At 50.6% G+C, this 24,409-nt stretch overlaps 10 protein-coding genes across 10 annotated transcripts; 6 read left to right on the top strand and 4 right to left on the bottom strand.

Moving 5' to 3' along the window:
- Positions 1–257: 257 nt before the first annotated feature.
- Positions 258–1,586, top strand: MIND_01304600 (uncharacterized protein; the record flags this gene model as incomplete). The annotated part of the gene is made up of 7 exons (XM_037369505.1): positions 258–278; positions 350–590; positions 651–756; positions 809–942; positions 995–1,168; positions 1,222–1,347; positions 1,399–1,586. 7 exons carry the CDS (start codon positions 258–260, stop codon positions 1,584–1,586), a joined length of 990 nt encoding a protein of 329 aa, XP_037214003.1.
- Positions 1,587–1,655: 69 nt separating this feature from the next.
- MIND_01304700 (F-box domain-containing protein) lies at positions 1,656–2,774 on the top strand (the record flags this gene model as incomplete). Its single annotated transcript, XM_037369506.1, has 1 exon — positions 1,656–2,774. The coding sequence occupies one exon, from the start codon at positions 1,656–1,658 to the stop codon at positions 2,772–2,774; it is 1,119 nt and encodes a 372-aa protein (XP_037214004.1).
- Positions 2,775–4,041: 1,267 nt separating this feature from the next.
- Positions 4,042–8,823, bottom strand: MIND_01304800 (uncharacterized protein; the record flags this gene model as incomplete). Its single annotated transcript, XM_037369507.1, has 25 exons — positions 4,042–4,090; positions 4,144–4,208; positions 4,263–4,711; positions 4,761–4,989; positions 5,039–5,187; positions 5,241–5,321; positions 5,382–5,645; positions 5,704–5,719; positions 5,781–5,939; positions 6,152–6,404; positions 6,457–6,633; positions 6,681–6,781; positions 6,833–6,992; positions 7,040–7,422; positions 7,469–7,549; positions 7,605–7,682; positions 7,727–7,806; positions 7,856–8,006; positions 8,058–8,117; positions 8,163–8,223; positions 8,276–8,292; positions 8,350–8,405; positions 8,453–8,478; positions 8,528–8,607; positions 8,659–8,823. 25 exons carry the CDS (start codon positions 8,821–8,823, stop codon positions 4,042–4,044), a joined length of 3,390 nt encoding a protein of 1,129 aa, XP_037214005.1.
- A 482-nt stretch (positions 8,824–9,305) lies between these two features.
- MIND_01304900 (uncharacterized protein) lies at positions 9,306–10,550 on the bottom strand (the record flags this gene model as incomplete). The annotated part of the gene is made up of 6 exons (XM_037369508.1): positions 9,306–9,499; positions 9,550–9,675; positions 9,729–9,902; positions 9,958–10,091; positions 10,145–10,214; positions 10,337–10,550. 6 exons carry the CDS (start codon positions 10,548–10,550, stop codon positions 9,306–9,308), a joined length of 912 nt encoding a protein of 303 aa, XP_037214006.1.
- Positions 10,551–11,043: 493 nt separating this feature from the next.
- On the top strand, positions 11,044–12,535 carry MIND_01305000 (MYND-type domain-containing protein; the record flags this gene model as incomplete). Its single annotated transcript, XM_037369509.1, has 3 exons — positions 11,044–11,316; positions 11,366–11,436; positions 11,488–12,535. Exons 1-3 carry the CDS (start codon positions 11,053–11,055, stop codon positions 12,533–12,535), a joined length of 1,383 nt encoding a protein of 460 aa, XP_037214007.1. The 5' UTR covers positions 11,044–11,052.
- A 274-nt stretch (positions 12,536–12,809) lies between these two features.
- MIND_01305100 (MYND-type domain-containing protein) lies at positions 12,810–14,234 on the top strand (the record flags this gene model as incomplete). The annotated part of the gene is made up of 2 exons (XM_037369510.1): positions 12,810–13,085; positions 13,137–14,234. The coding sequence occupies 2 exons, from the start codon at positions 12,810–12,812 to the stop codon at positions 14,232–14,234; spliced, it is 1,374 nt and encodes a 457-aa protein (XP_037214008.1).
- A 74-nt stretch (positions 14,235–14,308) lies between these two features.
- MIND_01305200 (Glycoside hydrolase family 3 protein) lies at positions 14,309–17,747 on the bottom strand (the record flags this gene model as incomplete). The annotated part of the gene is made up of 21 exons (XM_037369511.1): positions 14,309–14,554; positions 14,603–14,669; positions 14,719–14,925; positions 14,972–15,153; positions 15,198–15,336; positions 15,383–15,561; positions 15,610–15,678; positions 15,722–15,999; positions 16,049–16,118; positions 16,163–16,204; positions 16,252–16,310; positions 16,358–16,379; positions 16,427–16,485; positions 16,533–16,549; positions 16,601–16,708; positions 16,761–16,994; positions 17,044–17,101; positions 17,149–17,161; positions 17,209–17,265; positions 17,315–17,386; positions 17,439–17,747. 21 exons carry the CDS (start codon positions 17,745–17,747, stop codon positions 14,309–14,311), a joined length of 2,487 nt encoding a protein of 828 aa, XP_037214009.1.
- Positions 17,748–19,468: 1,721 nt separating this feature from the next.
- MIND_01305300 (Tubulin beta chain) lies at positions 19,469–21,175 on the top strand (the record flags this gene model as incomplete). Its single annotated transcript, XM_037369512.1, has 8 exons — positions 19,469–19,501; positions 19,559–19,574; positions 19,630–19,893; positions 19,953–20,033; positions 20,086–20,234; positions 20,286–20,963; positions 21,014–21,078; positions 21,127–21,175. The coding sequence occupies 8 exons, from the start codon at positions 19,469–19,471 to the stop codon at positions 21,173–21,175; spliced, it is 1,335 nt and encodes a 444-aa protein (XP_037214010.1).
- A 372-nt stretch (positions 21,176–21,547) lies between these two features.
- Positions 21,548–22,504, bottom strand: MIND_01305400 (uncharacterized protein; the record flags this gene model as incomplete). Its single annotated transcript, XM_037369513.1, has 2 exons — positions 21,548–21,808; positions 21,866–22,504. 2 exons carry the CDS (start codon positions 22,502–22,504, stop codon positions 21,548–21,550), a joined length of 900 nt encoding a protein of 299 aa, XP_037214011.1.
- A 416-nt stretch (positions 22,505–22,920) lies between these two features.
- Positions 22,921–24,149, top strand: MIND_01305500 (uncharacterized protein; the record flags this gene model as incomplete). The annotated part of the gene is made up of 4 exons (XM_037369514.1): positions 22,921–23,082; positions 23,129–23,754; positions 23,802–23,887; positions 23,941–24,149. The coding sequence occupies 4 exons, from the start codon at positions 22,921–22,923 to the stop codon at positions 24,147–24,149; spliced, it is 1,083 nt and encodes a 360-aa protein (XP_037214012.1).
- Positions 24,150–24,409: the final 260 nt, after the last annotated feature.

A 24,409-nucleotide genomic window follows, 5' to 3' on the forward strand; every position in this document is an offset into this window, starting at 1 on the left:
TCATGATCCCCATAGCCAATCAATCTAAACAGCCTTTGCGTTGAGAATATGCGGATCCGTCTTCGCGTTCCCGGCGAAAGATCGAGTCCGGCAGACATGGAGCTGGAGCCCGAGCTGACTCTTTGCGCTTACGCCTCTCTAACGTGTTGGGCCGTCGGTGACCTCGATGGAAACCTGGTTGGGCCACTCGAGGCGGCGCATCTCGTGAAAACTGCACTGACAGACAATACTGGTCAAGGGAGCACACCAGATATAAAATGCGAGCGGTTGACTGCGCGGTGAGTCCTCACTTCCGCTTTCTCTTCTCTCCTTGCACGACTTCCATTGGATTTCTTATTTTATGTCTCAGGTGCTCGAAATACCACCGCCAAATTATAATGAATACCCGCCTTCTCATTTACCGCAACCTTCCACATCGACGTTACATTCAGCTTCCACCGCTGCGCCTGACCTACGAGTCGAGACCAAATCGCTGGTACCATCACGAGCACTATATGCCAGTCGAACTCCGCGCACACCTAGTCCTACCGAAGAAGAATGCAATCTTTTGCAGGGACTCAAGAGGGAAAGGACTTTGAAAGAGAAGATTGGTATGCGTCACCGTTTTGTCTTGAAGCCTAAATGTCTTAACACTGACTGCTATCCTACAGCAATATACACTGTCGGGGCCTCCTTGATCGCATTGACGCTCTGCGTTACCGTGTTCTCCAAGAAAGTAGTCAATGCTTTGAACCCTGAGACCAGCTGGCTACGCGCGTGCGTTTTTTCTCTTTCTAATCCAATATCGAGATTAAACCTCAACTGTCAGGCATCCCGCTGGCGCGCTGATCCCCATCGTCTTACTCGTTGTGGCGTCGTTTCCCCCACTCGTCGGACACGAGGTTATTGCTATGATTGTTGGGATTACCTGGGACCTCGGGCCGGCCTTTGCTATCACAATAAGTGAGTGATTCCCCATTCGGTCATCCATTCAAGTTGTATTGATTGAGACTAGTTGGTATAATGCTTGGAGAAATTGCCAACTTTCTCGTCTTCAAATACGCTTGCATGTCCCGCATCCAGAAATACCAAGAGAAGAGCCTGGATTTCGGCTTGTTAGCCTATGTTGTCCGTCGAGGGGGGCTCCTGATGATAGTTGTCATCAGGTACAGTGCTATGCCGCCACATTGTAAGATTCCCTCAGCAAGGAGTGGGTGTGCACTCTTCTTATCACCCATTCAGATGCAACATCCGTCTTTGCAACAGTCGGCGTCTCCTTCTGGACTTGCCTCCTCGGCGCGGTTATATCGCTGCCGATTAGGGTGATGTTCGTGTACACCGGTTATGCCATGAAACCAGCGGTTTCCGGTTAGCAACATTGCTTCTATACCGCCAGTTGGCTGATTCTTCTTGGTGTAGACAAGCAGGCCACAGACATTGTGGAGGACGTCATTCTTGGTGTAAGCATTCTGGTGACAATTGTAGCGTACAAGTGGTCGCAAAGACAGCTGGAGGCGGCGAAGGAAGGGTATGTCTATGAGCGCAGGAAGCTGCGACAGGCGAAGATGCTGCATTCAGACCGGGGCTTATTTACCATCGATCTATAACTTTTATCTAATCTCACACATCAACGATATCGATTGTGGCATCAATCACTCTTTGACAAATACCACAACATGTCCACCAAAGAAAGCCGCGCGACGGACCGCACGCGGATTGCGGCCCTCAACCAACAAATCCAACAACTTGTTACGGAGAAGGAAGCTCTTCAGAAACGTCTGGACGCCTACAAATACCCGATTCTGACACTGCCCAACGAAATAATGGCGGAGATTTTCCAGCATTGCCTTCCCGCTCCGCCCCACTCTCCGCCGCCGTTTGGACCGGGTTCTCCAACAGTGCTGACCCATGTTTGCTCTCTCTGGAGACAAATTGCACTTGCAATGCCAGGATTGTGGTGCTCCATTTCGATGGATTCCGCGCCAGATACGTTGATATCATGCTGGCTGGAGCGCTCCGGGACGAAGCCGCTCTCCATACAGACGAACAACATGCTCGACTCGGTCGAGTCGTCGCTTTTGCACCACTTTCGCCCCCACCAAGCACGTTGGGAGACAATTCAGCTGCGCGTTGACTCACAATCGTTGTCGACCCTCTTGCTCCCCATGCCCCTCCTCCGCCACATCGAGCTCGACGGGCAGGATGTTCCCGCGGGCACACGTATCACAGAGGTTCCCGCACTCCGCTCGGCCATTCTCTGGGAGTTTGACCAACATATGGTCCTCCTTCCCTGGCAGCAACTCACGTCGTTAGCGCTAATCAGCACGACCCCAGAAGAATGTACTCCTATTCTTCAAGAGGCTATTCAGCTCATAGTTTGCGAACTCGTGCTCACGGGAGCTTTACCGGACGACCAACCACAGATCACATTGCCTGCTTTGGAGCGCCTTACCCTGACACACTATCTGTTCACGGAGGAGCCTGCGCCTACAGGTTTTCTCGAATTTTTTTCTGCTCCTTGCCTCAAACGGCTCCGCATCGTCAACCGCCTCATCCCACCTAGCTCCCTCGAGCGCCTCCTGGAGAAGCACGACAATATAGAAGAGATTTGTATTCTCGGAAAGCGAGGCCACGGTATGCCAACGCGGCAAGTACAATATGCGAGCCAACACCCTACAATCAAGTTCACCTTAGAAGAAAACCTGGACGAATGGTTTGAGGACATGGAGGCGGACCAGACGCGCATGGCGATGCGCCGCCTTCGCAGCTTCATTGAGATCCCGCTTTTCGAGTAAAAGAGGCTTCACAGCGCTTCTTGAGTGCCTCGTTCATCGCCCGTATCGACCTCCCCAAATCGTCCTGCATTGTCTTCGTCATCAGCTGCCCCAATACTCCGCCCACACCCGACACAACGTCCACCTGCGTCTTCTTCCCTCCCTCCAGATCGGTAAAGCGGTACACTCTCACTGTTCGGAACAGCAACGGCAGCGTGTTCGCGCCCCAGGTCAGATGTGACCCCTTCTTGATGCTTGAAAGGGTCTCTACCATGTTCCGTGTAGGGATTGTGTCGTCCAACGAGGGTGGGATATGGAGTCGAAGCGACAATCGGTCGCCAGCAGCCAATGGTGCGCCGGCGAGGAGTGGTGTTTTGTCAGCGGCGAGGGGAGTGCATGCGCGCCAATACGGATTCCTGGCCAAAAACGTTAGCCAAATCAATTGTGGACTGAGAGAATTAAGAAATTTACCAACCATTCTGGATAGGCCTTGAAGTCCACAAAGACATCCCACACTTGTGGTCGCGGCGCGTCTATGACCACGGACGTAAAAATGTGGACGGGCCACTCTGAGGCACTGGGCAATGCCGGTAGCTAGAGGATATTGGATGTACCATTTGCGAGGGCCGGAAGAGCTGGATGGAAACAAGTGTAAGAAGGGCGACAAGGAAAGATCCCTGCCAAATGCTAAGCGTGAACTTTTCAGCCAGTGTCGGAAACTTGTTAGAGCGCCTTAATAGAGAGTGTCCTTCTTAGACTTTATTTATAATGGGCTACCTGCACACGGCATCAACGACGCGTTTCCCCGGCCGACGACCTCCATCGGCGAGCATGATGTAGATCCGTCGGACATCCAAATTCCCCCAAATGGCGTGGAATGCGTGCTGGTGAGTCGAACCGTGTATCAGTTAATATTCAATCCAACGCCTTGCTTCAAGCATGAGCAATGTCCCGCAAGATGCTATGTAAAACCCTTATCGGTGTTTATAAACCGGGAGTCCAACGAATTCAAGTACCGAAACCAGATTGAATTCAATAACTGTGTGGAAATTGTAGCATCCCAGAAAAAAAATAGATTCCATCCGTTAGAGAGGTATACTAATCAGTGTATGTCTGCACCATCAGGCACATAACAATACCCAGGAACTACACGTAGACATGACGACGTAAACGTAAAATCGTGGACAGTGAAAGGAGAGTGGGCGTGGAGATAGTTTGGGGTGAGCTGATTTGCGCGCGTTCACCCGAAAGCACAGCGAGACGCGCGCTTTTGGAAAGCATTATCGCTTTACTCCTCAACAGGAACCTCCTCCTCGTATTCGCCTTCCTCATCGACGCTGAACAATCGATTAAGAACGAAAACATTGGGGGAAAAGGGGGAGATACGCACGTTGCATCTTGGTATTGCTGATATTCGGCGACAAGATCTTGCATGTTAGATTCGGCTTCCGTGAACTGGACAAGACGTTAATCAAGAGTCCGTCTTTGAGAATCCAAAAATCTACATACCTCCATCTCGTCCATGCCCTCTTGTGTGTACCAATGCAAGAAGGCCTTGCGCTTGAACATGGCAGTGAACTGGTCCGAAACACGCTTGAACAGTTCCTGAATGCAAGTCGTGTTGCCAATGAACGTAACAGCCATCTTGAATCCCCGCGGCGCAATATCACAGTGGGCAGTCAGGACGTTATTGGGAATCCACTCGACGAAGTATGCCGAGTTTTTGCTCTGCACATTCTGCATCTGCTCTTCCACCTCCTTCATGGCGACTTTGCCGCGGAAGACGGCAGCAACGGTGAGGTAGCGTCCGTGTCGGGGGTCAGAAGCAGCCATCATGTTCTTTGCGTCGAACATTTGCTGGGTGAGTTCGGGGATACTAACTGCGCGGAATTGGGCACTTCCACGAGCAGTAAGAGGGGCAAAGCCTGTCATGAAGAAGTGTAGACGGGGGAAGGGCACTAATGAAGCGTTAGAAGTAGATCAGAAGAAAAATTAGCCTAGGCTCACCCATGTTGACCGCAAGCTTGCGAAGGTCAGAGTTAAGCTGACCAGGGAAGCGCAAGCAGGTGGTGATGCCAGACATCACACACGATACAAGATGGTTGAGGTCACCATATGTGGGGGTCGACAGCTTCAGTGTGCGGAAGCAAATATCATAGAGAGCCTCGTTATCGATGCAGAACGTTTCGTCCGAGTTCTCGACAAGTTGATGAACCGACAGAGTCGCGTTGTAGGGCTGCAAAAAGCGATGAGAATTTGCAGAGCTGCCTCAAAAGAGATCTCACCTCAACGACGGTATCAGAGACCTTGGGACTGGGCACGACAGAGTACGTGCACATCATGCGGTCAGGGTATTCTTCGCGGACTTTGGAAATGAGCAATGTACCCATTCCAGAGCCGGTACCACCACCCAACGAGTGGGTGATCTGGAAGCCTGGCCATATTTGGTCAGAAAAGATACTACCGGCAAAAGAGACAAAGACACACCTTGCAAGCAGTCCGTACCCTCAGCCTCCTTTCGCACTACATCCAACACAGAGTCAACGAGCTCAGCTCCCTCTGTGTAGTCTAAGAAAGAGAGAAATCAGTGTCAAGTGCGAAGAATAGGGGCATGTGGTGAATACTCACGTCCTTTCGCCCAGTTGTTACCAGCGCCGTTTTGGCCAAAGACGAAGTTGTCTGGCCTGAAGAGCGTTCCCAATGGGCCCGAGCGGACGGAATCCATGGTGCCGGGCTCGAGGTCGATGAGGACGGCGCGAGGTACATACTTGTTGCCGCCGACTTCGTTGTAGTAGACGGAAATGCGCTCGAGCTGCTGGTCGTTGGTGCCCGAGTAGACACCGTCGCCCCCGATACTGTGCTCGTCAGAAAGCACCTCCCAGAACTTGGCACCTGAAAGAGGATGGTTAGAAAGAGAGAAGGAAGAGCAGGGACGCGTTGGGAGACTGACCGATTTGGTTGCCACACTGGAGAGGAACGAGCCCGTCGTCAGCAAATGGGGCTACGACAAAGAGTGGGTGCTCCTACCTGGCCGGTTTGGAGGTGGACGATTTCACGCATGCTAGACGAGAAAGATGAGTTGAGGAGAATGAGCAACGCGACAAAGAGGGGCACGGACTCTAGCAAGCTGGAAAGAAGAAGGTCGAGGTAGGGAACAAAAGTTGCACCACTTGATTTTGATGTCGGCTAGCGACCAAAGGGTCGTCACAGAATGGAAGAGATAAAGACATGCAATGCGAGGTATACATGGTGAGTCTGTAGCTACGGTCCGTCTTCCAATGTCCATAAAACTACTAAAGCAAACAAGCGAGAAAGCAAATGGTCAGACAGCAGCAGTGTGTAAAATAGAGTCAATGTCGATCCTTCCCAAATCACCTATCAGACGGGGTCCGACTAACGGGTCTCGACATCCGTTTCCCATATCCAGAGTTGGGATCCAACTCAGCGATCTCCAAGGCTGCATCCTGAGCAACTTGAGTAGACGATAGGTGGCCCTCTCTTCTTCCCAACAACGACATCATCGCGTCGTCCGGTCCACGGAATCCGGTGTCCTCGTCAGCATAGTCTTCAGCTAGAATAGCACCAGTCCGCTTGTCCAAATAGAATCTAAGACTGTCCAGTTTCTTCTCCAGCGTTGGGATATCGTCATAACTGCTCGTTGTTATCAACATGTCCCATGTTAAAACCAAAAAACAACACATACGGTAACAAGAGTTCGCCAAATCCAGACCGGGCAGTGAGTGCGACGGTTCCAGCAATCGTCCCGGGCGGCGCAGTGAGATACATATTCCGTCGTTGTCGGTGGTGGATAAGATGAAGGAACACTCCCAAGAAGCCAGAGCCGAAGAGTAAAAATGCGAGGACGTGACCTGGGAAAGGACTGGAGCGAGGTTAATTTGTTTCGGAAAGAGCCAAAAGAAGGCATACTCAATCCATAATCGGAGCACTAACGACTCCTGGACGGCAGGAAGGGTGCTGTTCTGGCTAACGAAGTAGATTGACTTCGCCGTTACCGCAAGATGTTGACGCTGCATGTCACAATCAGAAATGTACACGAAAAAGAAAAAGGCTGAACCTACATAGATTTTACTGGTCTGATCCAAAAAGCCATTTGGCAAATCAAATGTCGCCTGTAATCCTGTTTGCAGAGCCGAACGAAATATGGCCCCAGGGACACCAACATGCGTGCCGTTCGCTCGCGCTTGAATGAATGGGTCATTTGAAGGGTTAAATATGACTCTGGCGAAAACGATCAGAAATGACCGCCAGAAGTAAACATCACCTACGCATTATAAGGAATGCCATTTATTGGGTCACCAGATATATTGGTGGGTTTCGTGTAGTTATTCAGAGGGGTTACACCGATGAGCTGTCCGCTGGACAAATCAGCCTTCGCATTGATTTGGAACAACTGCATGGATGGATTGCAGAAAACTGTCTTGAGCTGGGGCGTGTTGTTATTATCAAGATTCTGATAGAACCAAAACACCACAGGTTGGAAGGTCACGTTGCGTGTACCGGTATTGCCGCAGTTCGGGACGTTGGAGACACCATATTGTCGTTGGGAGACACTGGGATCTATCGTGACATTTCCCACACATCCGTCAACGGAGGTCGAAGAAATGAGAGCCGTGGTAGTGTTGGTGCGCGTGAACAACGGCGGAGCATTCTAAAGTATGATTAGCAGTAATAGAAATTTGATCATCGCCACTTACTGGGTTGGCACAGTTCGGGTTAGTTTGGATACCAGTCGTATTGACGGTCATGGTACCATTCAAACCTGTGTCGGTTGGAAACTAGGCGAGAAGTTTGGGTGAATACAATAGAGCGGGAGCGTCAATGATCACATACAACGAACTGAGCGGTGGACCAGCCACCCGTCACAAATGGCGGGTCGCCCAGATCATTGAAAACCGCTGCTTGGACATACTACATTCCCATCAGCAATGATCATCGCAATCTGTGACACTTACTCCAGCAGCAGCAGCGAAAGCGTTGAGTTGGTCGACATCAGGGTCGAGCCCAAGCCATCGTATGCTTTGCGCTTCGTGGTCTGCCAAACATATAAATCACAAGTAACTTGCAGCATCATGGAGTCGTACTGTTGATCTCGCTCCGTGTTTGAAGTTGGAATATAGATCCAGCAAGAGACTGGTAAAGGTACGTAGTAGTCGCAAGGAAAGAGGACCAGAAAATAACACGGTGGTTATACTTGAGCGCGTGGAACATGGCCCATGTGGGTCCCAAGGCAATCTAAAATAACTTGGTCGGTATGCATGAATAGAAGGATCAAAGACCACGCACATAGTCCAGAAGCACGCTCTCTTCTGCAGTGGCATTCCCTCTTGACATGACAACATACGGCTATAAAAGTTTAGCGTTAGTCAAGACAGGCAAGCGTCGACTCACCTGAAACCAGCGAAGCATCCAGTCCAGTGATCTCCAAAGATAGCCAACCGGAAGCACGAATCTGAATGCTTACAGTCAGACAAGACAGCGAGCGCATGGCAACCACGACATACAGGCCAGGGAAGAATGCCTAGACATGGTGCATGTGTTAGTGTTTTAACCTCCGGTGCAATACCAGCAAACGCACCAACAAAAATTGGGTAGACACTACAGAGAATACATTTCTCTTGGGGACGGCGAATCCTGACGGCGTTTTGAGTACCCAGCCACCACGGAAGACCGCGCCATACCTCCATTCTTCTCAGAGAGCTCAATTCTAGGCAAAGTCAAGATCGAGTTCTTTATTCGATAGTAGCCACACGCACCCGACTTCGAGAGCAATCCCCAAACATAACATTAACAAGGGTGTGCCGATTGCAACTGGTAACCAGAAGTACGGTGGGTCCTATACAGTCGTTTAGCGAGGTAGACGGCGTCTAAACCGGTGGCGACGAACATATCGTTTCGGGCGGTTTTTCTCCGCAGGCGGCGTTGGTATAAGGTGGGTCGATTCTCGGTAGCGCTTCGACGCAGTGCTGAAGCGGGTTTCGCTAATGGAAAACGGCGCCGTGGGCGACCCAACCTTTGTTGGGTCGGAAAAGAGGGATGTGGTAGGAGGCATGATTGCAAGCGAAGCGCACTGCCGTTGCACGCGCCGGCCTTTTCTGTCAATCATCACGCGTTGTTGGGCAGGATTGCATTCCAAATCGGGCAGCGGCCGATCTGAAAACGAACGCTTGCTCTTGTTCTTTCACCGCTGACCGAGGACTCTCAGAGTACGCTCAGGGATTTCTCTTTTTGCATAGGCTGAGCATAGTCTTGCACAGTGACGCACTTGGCTCGTCTATTGTCCTTTTCCGTGTGGCCGTGCGCCGTGGGAATCAAACCTGTGCATGACGCTCACTTGTCAGTCTCGGGTTGGAAGGCATGTTTTGACGTCGAAAAGGCCGTTAATATCCGACCCTGTATCCAACCTAATCGACACGGATAAGAGTCAAATCCATCGATATCGCACCTTCGAAAAACATGGTCTCTCAAGCGCGAAAAGTGGGTATAGGAAATGAAGCACTGCCAACTTGAATCACTCCTTGAATGGTAAAAGCACTAAACATGTTGGATGTTGACCCGCTCGTCATACCCCTCGGCCAATATCCTTGCCTGCCGTGCCTTTCTGCGCTCATAGATATACCCTTCGCGTGCAGCTTTGCTCTCCTTCTGGAGCCATTTGTATGCAACGATTGTGACGATGATACCCAGCGCAATGACCACATCCTCCACAACGGTGGTAAGTTTCTGACCTGTTTCGTGATAAATGCCATTTCTTCACCTGGAAAGAAACATATCTCACCAGAAACACCCGGCTTCATCGCATACCCAGTGTAAACGGGAACAAATTGTTTCGGTAGGGAGATAACTGCAGCCAGAAGGAAGATCCAAAACGAAATTCCGACGGTAGAGAACACGACCGTTGCGTCTGGGGGGAAGTTAGTAGCAGAACAGATCGCGGAGACGTCATCATAGGCGCACAATGTGGTGGAACGGCGCTGAACCGGATAACAACAATCATGAGGAGGCCGCCCCGACGAATAATGTACGCCATCAGGCCGAAGTCCAAATTCTTCTGCTCATACTTTCGCATGCGGGTCGTGCAGGCGTACTTGAATACCATGAAGTTGACTACCTCGCCGAGGATAGTTCCAACTATAAAGGAGGATGAGAACATGACACGATACCGTGTCGTATAACTCGAACTTACTCGCTGTTATGGCAAAGGCTGGCCACAAGTCCCAAGTGATTCCGACAATCATGGCGATAATTTCATGACCAAATAGTGGGGGGAAGGATACGATGATGAAGAGAGCGATGGGTATTAGTGGACCCACAGGATGCCTTGATTCCAATTAGTCAGTTTAAGAGCCTGGAGTTGAAATAAACCGACGTACGTGCGCATCCAGGTACTTTCCGGATTCAGAGCTTTGACGATTTTCTTGGAAAATACGGCGATGCACACAGCTAATGCAACGATTAGCGCGATTATAATATACATTGCTGTTCAATATAAGTAAGAATTTGAACACAAAGCAGTCGAACCACGCACTGATTTTCTCTGAGCGTTTTCTCTTTCTTAGTAATACCATGTAAGAGATTGAACTCCTCCTGTGTTGGACTGGGGGTTCGTGGCATATTGACATCATCTGGGCCAGCCAAATTGGAAGTGTTAACTTTGAGGTCTGTAGTCGAGTCCGACCCCAGATAGAGGGTCGATTCCGAGGAGTCTGACGTCTTGCGAGAGTGGGAAGGAGGATAGCGGCCATACACCGGGTGTGGCACTTCGAGTTGTTGGGACATGGTTGGTAATGCAGAAGAACCAAAGGTGGACAGCGGTCCCTTTAAATATGCGGCACGATTCCGTTACTTGAAGCACGGCACCGAGATTCTAAAAGCTCCAAAGAATAGCTGTAGCATTAAATCCTGGTGCAGTCCGCATTGCGTCCGTCCGCAGTAAGTCGTTATCACACTGCAACTGCATTGGAGCGTTATTGTCGACGTTTAATTTTAGAGCTTGAGTTCAGCTTGTACTAAAAAGCAGCGATCCAGCTAGAGCTTCCGACGGATCTGCGAAAAGTGGTGTAAACACCATGAGGTAATATACTTGTGGGCTCTTGCGGGCACTTGAGATAGTATTGTCTTCAGCGAGTCGTGCACTTGAACGCCGGTCGTTGATCATGAGGGATGTTAGTCTGGGATGTTGTTGTTGACTAAGTCCAGTAGCAAGGAGTAAGTAACCTTGTGACTGATCGTGGCTTCTGATTCGATCAAAATCCGGCAAGCCCTCTCTTCAGCACCGTCCATGTCGCAGCCTCCCATAAGGCCTTACTCTCGCACCCAGGCCGCTGGCCTCATTTGCATCTGCAAACGTGTATCGGAAACACCCTTCGACCGTTGCTCAGGCTGCAAACGAGTCTTTTATTGTTCTACCTCTTGTCAGACAGCGGACTGGCAAAAGCACAAGCGGGAATGCAGATTGCTAAAAGCGGTCAACAAGTACGATGCGACGCGTGGACACACCGCCGTTGATTTGAGCACTCGCCTTGAGTATTTCGTTGAAGAGATGGTGGATATATGTGCGACTTTGCCTGCGGGTTAACCTGATTCTCCGATAGAATTCTCGTCTCCGTAAAATTGGCCCATCTGTTGGCTCCGACTACGACCACCGTCATCCAGATATCATCAGGTCCCTTTTTTCTTTGCTGCGTCTGCCTGAGGTTTGCTTATCCCTCCCCAGCTACGGTCAAAAATGTCAAGTCTGCTTTCGAACCCCATTCCACGGTCCAGAGGGTGTTTTGACACCATGCCCGACCTGTCAACTCGCGTGGTGGTGCTCTCCAGAATGTGGCGCAATCTTCACCCAAGTTGCACATACATCCCAACATTGCAAAGCGCTCACGTTGGTCCATGCCGTCGATTCTGTCAAGACAGCATATTTGAAAGCTCGTGGCACGGGACAGCATCTAATGCTGAGAACCGAAGTCCCTCAGCGCGTTTACACTCCGCCGTCGTCGTTAACCGGATGGGATGACTACAAAAGCGAGCTATTTCCCGACTTCGACTTCGCTGCCGAATTCACTTCCCAAGAGTTCAGTCATATACACCCCAAGGCTGCCCTAGCGGTCGAGGCAATGGCTATCGATTCGAGCAGCATCGTTCTCACCCTTTTACACGCTCTTGAAATTGTGCTTCCGGATCTTGAAACACGCAGAACGCTTTGCATACACGTTTTATGGTCGGGAGAGCGTGATCTAGAAACTCAGGGCATGACGGAGGAGCTTCTCCACTTCCTTCCCTTTCTTCAAACGGTCACAGTGGTGTACGTCGGGCTCCAGGTTGTGCCCATGTTTTGGCGGGGGGATGATACGAACCTCGCATGTGAAGTCTGCACGCGCAACGGTCGCAGTCGTCACTCGCTCCGTCGTACAGCGACATACCACAATTTCATCTCGTCCGAAACAAGCCACCAAAATCATCCCGACCTCGTTGCTGGCTTTAATCCCAGCCGCGGCCAGATGGAGTCCGAAGAATGGAGGGCTAGTATGCAGGCCGTCATCGACAGCGGGGTGCCTGCAGTCTTTACTGCTTACTCGCTCCCACTCGCCAATCTGCATATCTCTCTTCTTGAGGCTTGCAACCCCTTTTATCTCCGGGATGTCGAGAGAAATATTTGGCGCGGTATGGTTCCAAAGCCGAGAGAACAAGATGAACTTGCTATGATAGAGGCCAGTCATTATACTAACAACTACTGGTTTATGATTCGCGGTGCCGCAGAAGCTTCTTAACTAACTACTTACCTATCTATACTGCTATATAATATGTACCACTTTGTGAATTTCAATTTTGGGGAGTGTTCTTTCTTGAGCTCTCTGGATCTGCGGTATCGCGGCCTGCAGTAGTATAGATGCGCAAGTAAACATGCAAGCATTCAAAAAATAAGATCGATTTCTAATCGCTTTCGAAGATTTATGTTGTCCGGAGCAAGTTTTACGCGACGCGACGCGGTTCTGATGAACACGTGGACGCGTCTGCGTCAACAACATTCTGTTCTCTTCTTCCATGGACTTCCCGCCCAAAACCTGGATAACCACGGTCTGTCGAACCCAAGCGGCATGTCTGGTGTGCACTCTCTGCTACCGTATCTCACCCGTGGCGCTGTCGAAATGTAGTGGCTGCAAACGCGTTGTTTACTGTAGCAAGACTTGCCAGAGCCAAGATTGGAAGGAACACAAGTCGATATGTAAAAAGCTGGCCAAGGTCAATGCCTACGATGCGGCCAAGGGCCACACTCTGTCGGATCTCAGCCAGCGGTTTGAGTATTTCATCGCAGAACAGGTGGAGTCGTTCGTTCCTCTTTTATTTGGCCTTCACATTGAATGCACATAGGAAGCCCGCGCCAGGATCGATCTGACTGGATCTCCCTACCAGCATCCTCTGGTTGGGATGGGAGTCAAATGCCAAGTCTGCTTTCGGACGCCGTTTCACGATTCCGAACACACCTTCAGCCCATGTGAGGATTGTAAACTGGCCTGGTGGTGCTCCCCCAAGTGCCGAAAGCTCTTCAAGCAGTACCACTCCCCGGATCAGTGTGCGACCCTGAACACCGTTCGGGCAACAGACACTGTCCGGATCGCGTATGCTTTGTCTCGCCAGTCAATTCGAAGCATGATGCTCTGCACGTACAACCCACAAAAACGGCACACTCCGATCGCGAGACTGAAGGGCTGGGACGACTACTTCACCGACATCATGCCCGAATTCGACATCCATGCGCGCCATGTCGCTGCTGAGTTTACTGCTGTCCACCCAGACGCGATTCGTGCCGTCAAATTACTCGCAATCGAAAGTGCTAGTATTGCACTCACGCTCTTGGCCGCTCTGGAGAAGACGATCCCTGATGTTGGCTACAGGAGCCGCACAACCCTTTGCATCCACATCATCGGCGCTGGGAGTCGGGAAACATTGTGCCAGGGAATAATGGAGGAAATCATGCATTATCTTCCCAATCTGCGAACGCTCACGGTTGCCTATGTCGGCCCGGCCCTCCCGCCTAATGCAGACGACTCAGACACGCGCAACGTTGTTTGCGAGAGCTGCATTCCTCTGGGACGCCGACGTTTCGCGATCCGGAGGCATATGCTCTACCATGACTTTGTCCAGTCAGAGACATATAAATCTCACCCGCCTGACCTTGTCGCGGGATTCAACACTGGGATGGGCGAGGTGGAGTCCGACCTGTGGAAACCCTCTATCCAGTACATTTTGGATAGTAACATTCCGGCCGTGTTTACCTCGTATTCGCGTTGGGAAGGCCTTAACGACGCACTGTTCTTGACGGGTCTTCACGCTTACTTTGTTCTGCCTGTGCACAAAAACATCTGGTGCGGACTGCTCCCCAACCCCTCCGAAGTTAGCGAGCACTACGGGGCAGAACACTTTGTAAACCATTTCTGGCAGGTCATCCAAGGCACGACTACTAGCTAGGTATGAATGTAAAGTAGGTATCGTCCGCGGTGTCTACATTTGAGTAGTCCAAGAAAAGTCATGCGTTCAAAAATCTAAGTGATGGTGATGTTCCCACTCAGTCTGAAGTCGCGTGAGCTCGTGCCAACTGACAGGCCAATCGTCCCGTTCGGATGGCGCCAGCCCTGTGCGACCGTGTCCCAATAACTGAGGTCGTATCGTGAAAGCGTCAGCGCAACTTCGGCGCTCTCCCCCGGCAGAACCTCGACGTTGGTGAAGCCTTTCAGGATCGAAGGCGGTTCGCCAGCCGAGGCCGGGAAGTGGAGATATAGTTGCGGAATCTAGAGGTCAAGTTCAGTACAGGCCACAGCTTCCACAACCATACTTACATCTCCACCCCAGAGTGATCCACTGTTCTCGACATCGAATGTGATTGTATAGAGCGGGCGATGGAGCCTGCACAAAATGTTAGCAAATCACTAGCTCCAACCCGAACAAGCCATACCATGGTGCCGCAGACGACCCCGTCGCAATCGGCGTCGCCTTCCCCGCAGCCCACGCCTTCTGCAACGCGGGCTCAGTCGATCCTTGGCCGCCCACCTTCGCAATGCGCAGATTGCTATACGTGAAGTTCGTATAGCTCAAGCCAAAGCCGAACTCGAATCGCGGTGTGATCTTGGCGCTGTCGAAGTGGCGGTAGTCAATGTTGAGCCTGCAAAAAAAGTCAGAAGTGGAATCAATGAACAAGTAGCATGTACCCTTCAGTGTATGGAATTGCCAGAACGTCGTTACCCGAGCCACCGGTGATAAGAGGAGCAGAGTAGTCGGACATCTGTTTTGCAATCGTATAGGGCAAACGACCTGACGGATTCCAGTCGCCATACAAAATGTCCGTGATGGAGTTGCCCGCTTCTTGTCCAGGAAGTCCTGCCCAAAGAACCTGGAAAGATAAGCAAGGAACCATCAAGATGGAGGATGGCATACGGCAGAAACATTAGGGTGTTCGATCCACGGCTCAAGGATTAAAGGTCCGACCGAATGCACAATCACGATGGTGTTGTTGTTCTGTGCTGCGACTGCGAGGACAAGGTCGTCGCCGTCATGCCACGCGGTCAAGTTTTTGCTGTACCAGAGGATGAGTTATAGACCAATATTGAAAAAAGCCATACCGGTCACCCTCATTTCCATCGACGGTGATGTAGTCTTCACCAGAGTCGGACGAGATGAAAACCAATGCAGCAGAACGACCAAGGGCCATATTTCCAGCCCTATTACGATTGAAATCGTCAAGTATCCATGAAACCGAGGTCCGATCCTTCCGTGCGCGTTGCTGAATAGCTTCAAGGGGCTAAAAGACTTGATTGAGTACAACCCAGTATTTGCAACGTCAACATACCGAGACGAGGTACGTGAAATTTGACGTCCCAGAACCCCATCCCATGGCAAGAATTCCATCCAAACCGCCCTACAACATATTAGCTCGCTATTTCAAGCGGCAGATAACAAACCTGATCGGGGAACTGGTTGGGTCCTATTGTTCCAGGTCCAGCATCACTTCCAACGAGCACGATACTCCGTGGTTTGTTCAATGGTAACGCGTTGTTCGTATTCTTGAGTAAAACCGTACTGGCGGCTCCAATCTTGCGCACGACCTTATGGTGGTCTTCTTGGACGTCAATATGTTCATTGGTCTCCTCGCTATCGGGCTTGAACGCGTCAAAATTCGTTGGCGGGAAGTTGCCTGCATCTTGGTGAAGCAAGTACCAGCCAGCGATAACTCTGGTGGCTAGAGAAATGTAAAACTAAACGTATATGAACCCTTGGAAGCGACATACCCATATCATCCAAACGAGCTTGCGCTATGGTATTATTTTGGACGTAAGCAGTGAGATTTGCGCCAAAGTACTACAGGAGAGTCAGCAAAAGTTTATAGGGGCCCATAAACATACTGTTGTCCCAGACTGGAAGGTTATATCACCAGGCATCGTCATCTGTTGTAACGGTCAGCTAGACAGTATTGATACGACAAAGCACCGACATCGAGACCAGTTGCCGCAGACATTGTCGAATGGGTAGCGCCCCAATCCGACATGATGTCTTTCGTTACATGAGCATCTTCTGACATCCAAAGAGTGCGAGCTTACAGCCCTGGAACCCAAATTCTCGCTATAATCGGGGTCAGTCAAGATGCAGAAGGTGTAATGATTGCCTACTTTGATGATATCGTTCATGATCTTGTCGTTTTCGCAAGCGTATGTGCCATTAATGAGATCTGTCTGTGCTTCAGACTTGCGCTTATTCAAAGCATTGAATACTTACTGTAGCTGCACATAATGCTGTTATAGACAATTGTTAAACAAAGATTTTGTGGGCAGAACGCGACTCACGAGGCAACACCAGCCATGATACTGCGAAGGAATGGATGGGCGTAAATTTCGTGTTGAGTTCGATCATCGACGTCAGAGCTTGACTGTGTTCGGAAGTGCTCTTGTTCGCTAGAAACCAACAATTAGGCCTCGTCATATTAGTTTAGGGAAGCTCCCTTACTTATTGATCAGATGCTTCGCACACGCCTGAACTCCGCCCTCTTGCATGCCGAGGATGGTTTCATATGCGACTTCGCCGGTGAGATATGGATCAGCGCCGAAGCCTTCCCAGTTTCGTCCGCCTTGCGCAACCCGACCCATGTTCATCATTGGCCCTAGAGCGACATGAACACCCTTTCCAACGTTTTCGCGACCCATGAATAGACCACGTCGTCGGATGAGCTTTCGGTTGAAGCTGAGATTGGGAATGAGGTCATAGGCGGGGTTGTGGGACCGAAACTTACGTTGCAGCCGCGTTTATACCGGCAGGGAACGAAGTTACATAGTCAGCGAAGCGAACACCTGAGGGAGGTCAGAATATGACGCGTTGAGACTGAGATTTGACGGACCTAATGGCGAATCCTGCGTGGTTTGAGTATGCAAGAGAATATTCACAAGAGGAAACACACCTCAAGACAAAGACTCGGGAACTTGGTGCCGTTGTCGCCAATCGGAGGCGTGTTTCCCTTTACGAGCGTAAAAATCGCAACATGTGGATACCGTGAGGCCACATACAACACAACGACCACCCATCCATCCAACCCCCGTGCTTACACTGACCTTCTCCTCGATAGAGAAGTTTGAAATCTAGTAGTGACGCATGGTCATCGATAGCGACCAAACTCGACACGCGACGGACCTTGTTCTTCGCCTCCTGGTAGGCAGCAGCCCATGCTTGCGAAAAGTCAGGGATGAGGGAAGAGCCAACTGGAGGTGGACTTCGCGGGTCAGTGAGAGGGTAAACGCCGGATACAGGTGCTTGAGATGGGACGGAAAATGGCGTAAATGAGGACTGGGAGATGGGGATTGTAATGACTGATTCCGTTGAGGCAGGGCCGGCGTTGGTTGCAGCACCTGTGACAGCAGGGCCTATTGCTTGTTGTCCCGCGACTCGAAGCGCTAGTATTAAGAAGGGTATAATATGGTTGCCTGGCGGCATGGTGGGCATTGTGGAGAGAGGTGGAGAAGTCTGGCCGGCGAAGTCATTAGGTCATCCTCCGATCAATTGAAGTCTGCGCTTGGCGATCTCTTCATCGTCCTGTTAACCAGGAATTGGATTGTGTGTTTGTGGGTTTGTGAGTGGCAACATTGGTATGGTAGCGCTGGCGTCGAAAGTTGAACATACACACGTCCAACACCAAAAATAATGTCATGGACATGTCACGATTGTTCTTATCTTCAACTTGCAAGTCCAAGGGCTAGCTACGTTGTCCATTCCTCTTGGCAATCACCTTCCAGCTCAATCGAGTCAGGCAATATTCTGGGTACGCGCTGCAGATGACGCCCGCATCTACGAGATCGAAGAGAGAGAAAAACGTCAGCGGCCTTCGAATCTACTAGTAAAAACAAAATTTATCGTACCCCGGCTGCCTCGCCCATGCTCACGCTTGCCAACGAGCTGACTTGCGAAATCTTCCGACAATGCTCGCCGCTCTGTCTTGAGATTCCACTGCTAGTCGAACCAGCCTCACTTCTTGCCTCTGTTTGTCGAAGCTGGCGACAGTTATCTCTATTCCCTCGTTATGACGGGCCCGGGCAATTTGCCTAGACGGTAACTGGGTCTCCACTTTCATCCCGCACTATGCCCAAATACCACTGTTTCTTTCGACCAACAGCCTAATTCCACTCAAAATACAAGCCAACACGTTCCATAAACCTCAAGCGGTGGGAACATGCACAATTGAGTTCGGCTCGCGCGCAATGAACTGGTGGGAGCGGGCTCGAACTCTAAGTTGACCAGAATTTCATTGAAGAACAAGCTTGCGAGGTTGATGAAGATGCCATTTGGGTAGTACCTGAATCTCTCGAGATAAACACAAAAATTTGCTCAAGACCGTTTCTTGGCGAAACCGCCAACTTATCAGTGGATGGTTTGTAAAAAACAAGAAAAGAAGGTCCTCATTCTGCCATCCACAACGTCATTCCCAAATAGTTTACATCACTACTCGTACCCAAGTCAAGTTGTTATTCGTCGTATGTTCCACCATTTCATATCACGTTACGGCCCGTCTATTCATACTCAACTTTTGTCTCCACGCATTTAGGTAGCTTCAGCTTACCGTGATCTACAAGCCCCACATGTTAAACAATCTGCTATCGAAGCCAGACATTCTGCTATGGCTATCGAAAGTTTTAGTGGTTTATCGTGCCCCGCAGACTATTTTTGCTACCTGCGATGATGCATTCAATGCAACCGGCGATCGCGCCGACAATAGCCATGATACAGTCTCCAATGCATTGGACAATGCCTTGTGAGTCGATAAGTAAGGATAGACTGAGGCGGAACAACGAATGTTACCAGTGATACAAGAGAATATGCAGCCCATCTTGATGTGCGACCGGTGACCGACATGTCGCGTTTTATAGATGCGTTGAACGGTGACGTAGTGGATGGACACGGCGATCATCAAGTTTTTAGCGCAGGGTTGTTGGGAGTCTCGTGACCGTGTGCTTGTTTGGCAACCACCCCCAAATCACACAGAGTCACACGTCGAGTTTTCTCGTGCACTTGTCTGCATCCGCCCTCCATCCTCTCCTCCTCCAATGTGCGTACTGAGTCATCCTTTCCCTCCTCTCCCCCGACGTGCTGGGAGGCATTTCCTGCATCCTTCACTTTTCTCTTTGTGTTAATTAGTCGCGTCGTACCACTTTTACTAACCCGCTTCCAGCATGCGTGAAATCGTTCATCTCCAAACCGGCCAGGTGCGCCTCTCCAGTTTTGACGACCTTTATGCAAGCTAACTTTCTTTCTTTCTCTAGTGCGGTAACCAAATCGGTGAGCATCACTTGCTACAGCACGCGTCGCTCCTGCTCACAATTTTTTTTCTTAGGTGCCCGATTCTGGGAAGTCGTCTCGGACGAGCACAGCATTGGTGCCGATGGTGTCTACAACGGCAATAACGACCTCCAGCTTGAGCGGATATCGGTCTACTACAACGAGGTTGGCGGAAACAAGTACGTCCCTCGGGCGGTCTTGATTGACCTCGAGCCTGGGACCATGGACTCCGTTCGTTCTGGACCTCTCGGCACACTCTTCAGACCAGACAACTTCGTCTTTGGGCAAAGTGGTGCTGGCAACAACTGGGCTAAAGGACGTGAGTTCCATCTTCTTTTTGTGGTTGTCAATCACCATGTGCTGACACGTTTTTCGAAGATTACACGGAGGGCGCTGAGCTCGTCGACTCCGTTCTGGATGTTGTCCGCAAGGAGGCCGAGGGCACTGACTCCCTCCAAGGTACGATTATTTCTTTTTTATTATTGGCGTCATTGGCTAACTCGGTTTACAGGCTTCCAAATCACCCACTCTCTCGGTGGTGGCACTGGCTCCGGAATGGGCACCCTCCTCATCTCCAAGATCCGTGAGGAGTACCCTGACCGTATGATGTGCACATACTCCGTCGTTCCCAGTCCCAAGGTCTCCGACACTGTCGTTGAGGTAAGCACATCTGAAATGAGAAGACGTTACGTTGCTCAAGTGTTTCATTAGCCCTACAATGCTACCCTCTCCGTTCATCAACTCGTTGAGAACTCGGATGAGACTTTCTGCATTGACAATGAGGCCCTCTACGACATCTGCTTCCGCACCCTGAAGCTCTCTACCCCCACTTACGGCGACCTGAATAACCTCGTCTCTGTTGTCATGTCTGGAATTACGACTTGCCTGCGTTTCCCTGGTCAACTCAACTCTGACCTTCGCAAGCTCGCTGTCAACATGGTTCCTTTCCCCCGTCTTCACTTCTTCATGACCGGCTTTGCTCCTCTTACGGCTCGTGGTAGCGCCCAGTACCGCGCTGTCAGCGTTCCAGAGCTTACGGCCCAGATGTTCGACGCCAAGAACATGATGGCTGCCTCTGACCCGCGACACGGACGCTACCTCACTGTCGCCGCCGTCTTCCGGGGCAAGGTCGCTATGAAGGAGGTCGAGGAACAGATGCAGAATGTGCAGAACAAGAACTCGGCCTACTTCGTCGAGTGGATCCCCAACAATGTTCTCACTGCCCATTGTGACATTCCCCCGCGTGGCGTCAAGATGGCTGTTACCTTCATTGGTAACTCAACCGCCATCCAGGAGCTGTTCAAGCGTGTTTCGGACCAGTTCACCGCCATGTTCAAGCGCAAGGCTTTCTTGCATTGGTACACACAGGAGGGCATGGACGAGATGGAGGTATGACTTGTCATCTATTTTGCTTGCGCGCATTCTAACTTGTGGTATAGTTCACGGAAGCCGAGTCCAACATGCAAGATCTCGTTGCTGAATACCAACAATACCAAGATGCGACGTAAGTTTTTCTTCGTCTTTTCGCATATCTTTTACTGATGTTCTTCAGTGCCGAAGAGGAGGGCGAATACGAAGAGGATGTTCCCGTCGAGGAGTAGAATGTTTTCCTTTTTCTCTTCCGCACACAATACCCTCCGCTTACCTCTACCAAAAATGGCGGCCCTTGATGATACTCTGCTCGATGACCTTTTTAATTCCAATACGCTGTCCTTGCCCCGCATTACTCGTACCTCGCACCCTCGTTATGAACACTCAGATTTCTCGACGCCAGGGCTTGAAGATAATAAAGCTGGTTTTGCTTTGAACCAAAGTCGCATGCTCGCTCGATTTTGTATGGGCAAATCATGGTGCATGTTCCAATAATGACTGATAGTAGTGAGAGATCGTACATATAATAAGTAAGTATCAAGCTTGAGGTAGGCTACGCTTGCATAGTCTACGAACTTTCCAGATGTGCTCTTTGGTGAAAATCAAGCAGAACATGCAATCAACGGAGCGTTGGATTCCCAATTAGCTGGTGCGTTAGCGTAGTGGATGGCTGCATTCGGTCGGGAAGCATCGAATTCCAGTGCTTCGGTGCCCCTGGTCATTTGTACCGCGGCAGCGTGGAGACTGAATTGTTCGGCGGGGTAATACGACCTATAGCTTTGGTGGGTGAGATGGGACCCCTGGATACTGCGAGACATCCCGGAAAAACAAGTCGGAGCAGCTGACATTTTATCTTCAAAAGTCTATGGGTGGTGAATGAGTCTCTCTTCGAGCAAGGATATAAATGAAGAGATACTGACAGCCAGATACGCTTTCATTGCTCGCACGGCCGCTGGATTTGTTTTTGAAGTTGTTTTCCACTCCTTTCGGATTTTAGAAATGAGATGTTCCAGGGTGTAAAGAGCTGACTTGTCGAAATGAGCTCCGCGTGGCATAGCGCTGGACTTCCATCCCGCTAGATGCTCCACGTTCTGTGTGGGTGGAGTAATTGGTACGGCGAGAATCCATTGGTTCCATTTATGATTCCATTGTGGGGTAGAGTGGACATGGAAGTTGGCTCCAAGCGTAGGGTAGACAGGGACCAGAAATTGACGAAGAAGCTCAGGCGGTTCCGCTCCGCTGAAGCTGTACATAAGACATATCTGTTGCTTTGCTTGATCGGTAATCACACAAGGTCTATGTGGTTTCCCGAACTGTTTCAGTACAGAGGTCGCACTGAGCATGGATGACTTGACAGTTCCTTCGATAAAGCGGACAAGCGGTACTTGGATAGCGATATAGTCTGTCGCCCTGACGGCGCCATTCAAGTCACGGTTGCGGTGGTGGTGCGCAGGGCGCTGGTTTGCGGCATCAAGTGGGGGAAAGTCAAGTACAGACGGATTTCCGGCTGTGCTGTCGCAGATTTCACAAGGACTCGGACGTTGGGGAGAGTTGGTCATTGAAGTTTGAGATTGCACTAGTGGCCGGCAGTTTAAATAAGTCTTGAAGAACAAAAGATTGGTTCTTGTACTTGATGCTATTGTGTATTTGGACAACAAGATATTGTATTCAACCACTCTTGGTTGTCAACTGTTGTCAAGTCTTTTTTAATATCTCATCGAAGTTTGCTATAGGCCAGTGCCTCTGCAGTGTCATAGAATGTGGGTACTGCTGAAGGCAAGGACTACGGCACCGGTGTTCAAGTTGCGCCTGCGCCGTCGGAGGGCAAGCGGCAAGCCCACGCGGGGCAAAATAAGAGATATCATATCACGTGCTTCTCCTCGCACGAATGCCATTTCTGTTGTTGTTCTGTCAGTGTGTGTGTGTGTGGGTGACACTGGGTGTTTATACCATCCCATACTTACTCCGCTTCCATATGTCTTCAGGTGACAACTCGGGCGACTATATTCCAGACACAGGTGTATTTGCGGTCCTCACCGTTGATCCTGTAGCCTGCGTGGACTATCTCGAGGACGCGGAGGCGACTGCTGCATGTGCCCTGCTCACGAGCAAAGGCTATGTGGTATACGTACCTGGTGTAAGTCGCTGTGGCTTTAACTTTTCCTGCTACTAACTGCTCATAGTCGGGGCCACTGTTCGATCCGTGCGACCCCTTCCGCGAAGAGCAGCCCTACTTCGTTCTGCAGGGCGTCCCGCGGGACATCCCAGACCAATTCATCGAGGCACGCATGTCCATTCCTCTCACACCCCAGTCCCTCACCATCGACCACCCTTCGGGTCGCCAACCGTTCAAGATATCTGGTGCTCCATTTCCTTGGCCGAACTGCTACTTGTCTGCGTTTACACAAGTGTCTGTGCGCTGTGCGAATGTCCTGATTGTGGACCCCGTGGTGTCCGAACTCGAGGAGAGCGAGCAGTTTCGGTTTATTTGTCTTACCGGCGATGACAAAGAGCGGCGGGAGGACCTTCGGTATGATGCGGAGGAAGCGAAGGCACAAACTCAGAATCCTGGGATGCACACCGACTTAGCGACTGTCAACGATGATATTGCGGCTGACAAGGCTGATGTGGACTCCGCTGACGAAGTCGAAGAGATGGACGAGCAAGAAGCTGTTGCCGTTTTCCGAGGCCTCTTTGCCAACCAGGCTTCAGAGCACCTGCCCGCAGTCAAATTCACACATGATCTGTCTCAAGTGACGGAGTTCAACGACCCCAAAGGGTACTTTCAAGAGCTGGCCGTCATTGCCGAGTATGTCCTTCAGCGCTCATGCATGAGCCATTCTTATAGGGCTTCAGAATAATCAAAGCCTCGCTGGCACGGAAGGAAGCAGCCAAAGATATTATAAACCAGAAGGATGCAGCGCGTTACGACGAGAAAACGGGTACGTGCAAGTCCTCCTAACTTAACTACTCCATATCGACCTTTTCTACTTAGCTGAGTTGTTGCGAGCTCATCAAGCTTCTCATGGCCCTGATGATCCTGTTGCTCGTCAGGATAACGGCTCGTCTTTGGCAGAAAAACTGCCACTGACAGCGTCTCCCGATCGCGGCGCTCGGCTTTCGAGAGTTGGCGTCTGCATTGCGCGGATCAAGAGGGTCCTTCATCGTATTACATGTCGTTCCTCGCATACTACCGATACATGAGCCATTGACTCTTTTCGCCTCCCAGTCGCCAGCGCTTAGAAGCTTCTCTTTGCCAATGTTGTATTGCTAGTATACCCAAAGTCGTAACTATTGCCACGAGCGCGTGGGCACTGGTGTACATGTCAGTGCACCAGTCGACAGTGGGTGCACTGACATCCTCGTGATGACATGAAAGCCTGCAAAGAGGTCGGGACTCGGGGGAATTAGCGAGGGCGGCGGGAGGGGGTGAAACTATATGAAAAATTGAATCCCGTTGTCTA

The sequence above is a fragment of the Mycena indigotica genome (genome assembly GCF_014461135.1).
Source record: "Mycena indigotica strain 171206Taipei chromosome Unknown Mind.scaff0014, whole genome shotgun sequence".
Classification (NCBI taxonomy): Eukaryota; Fungi; Basidiomycota; class Agaricomycetes; order Agaricales; family Mycenaceae; genus Mycena; species Mycena indigotica.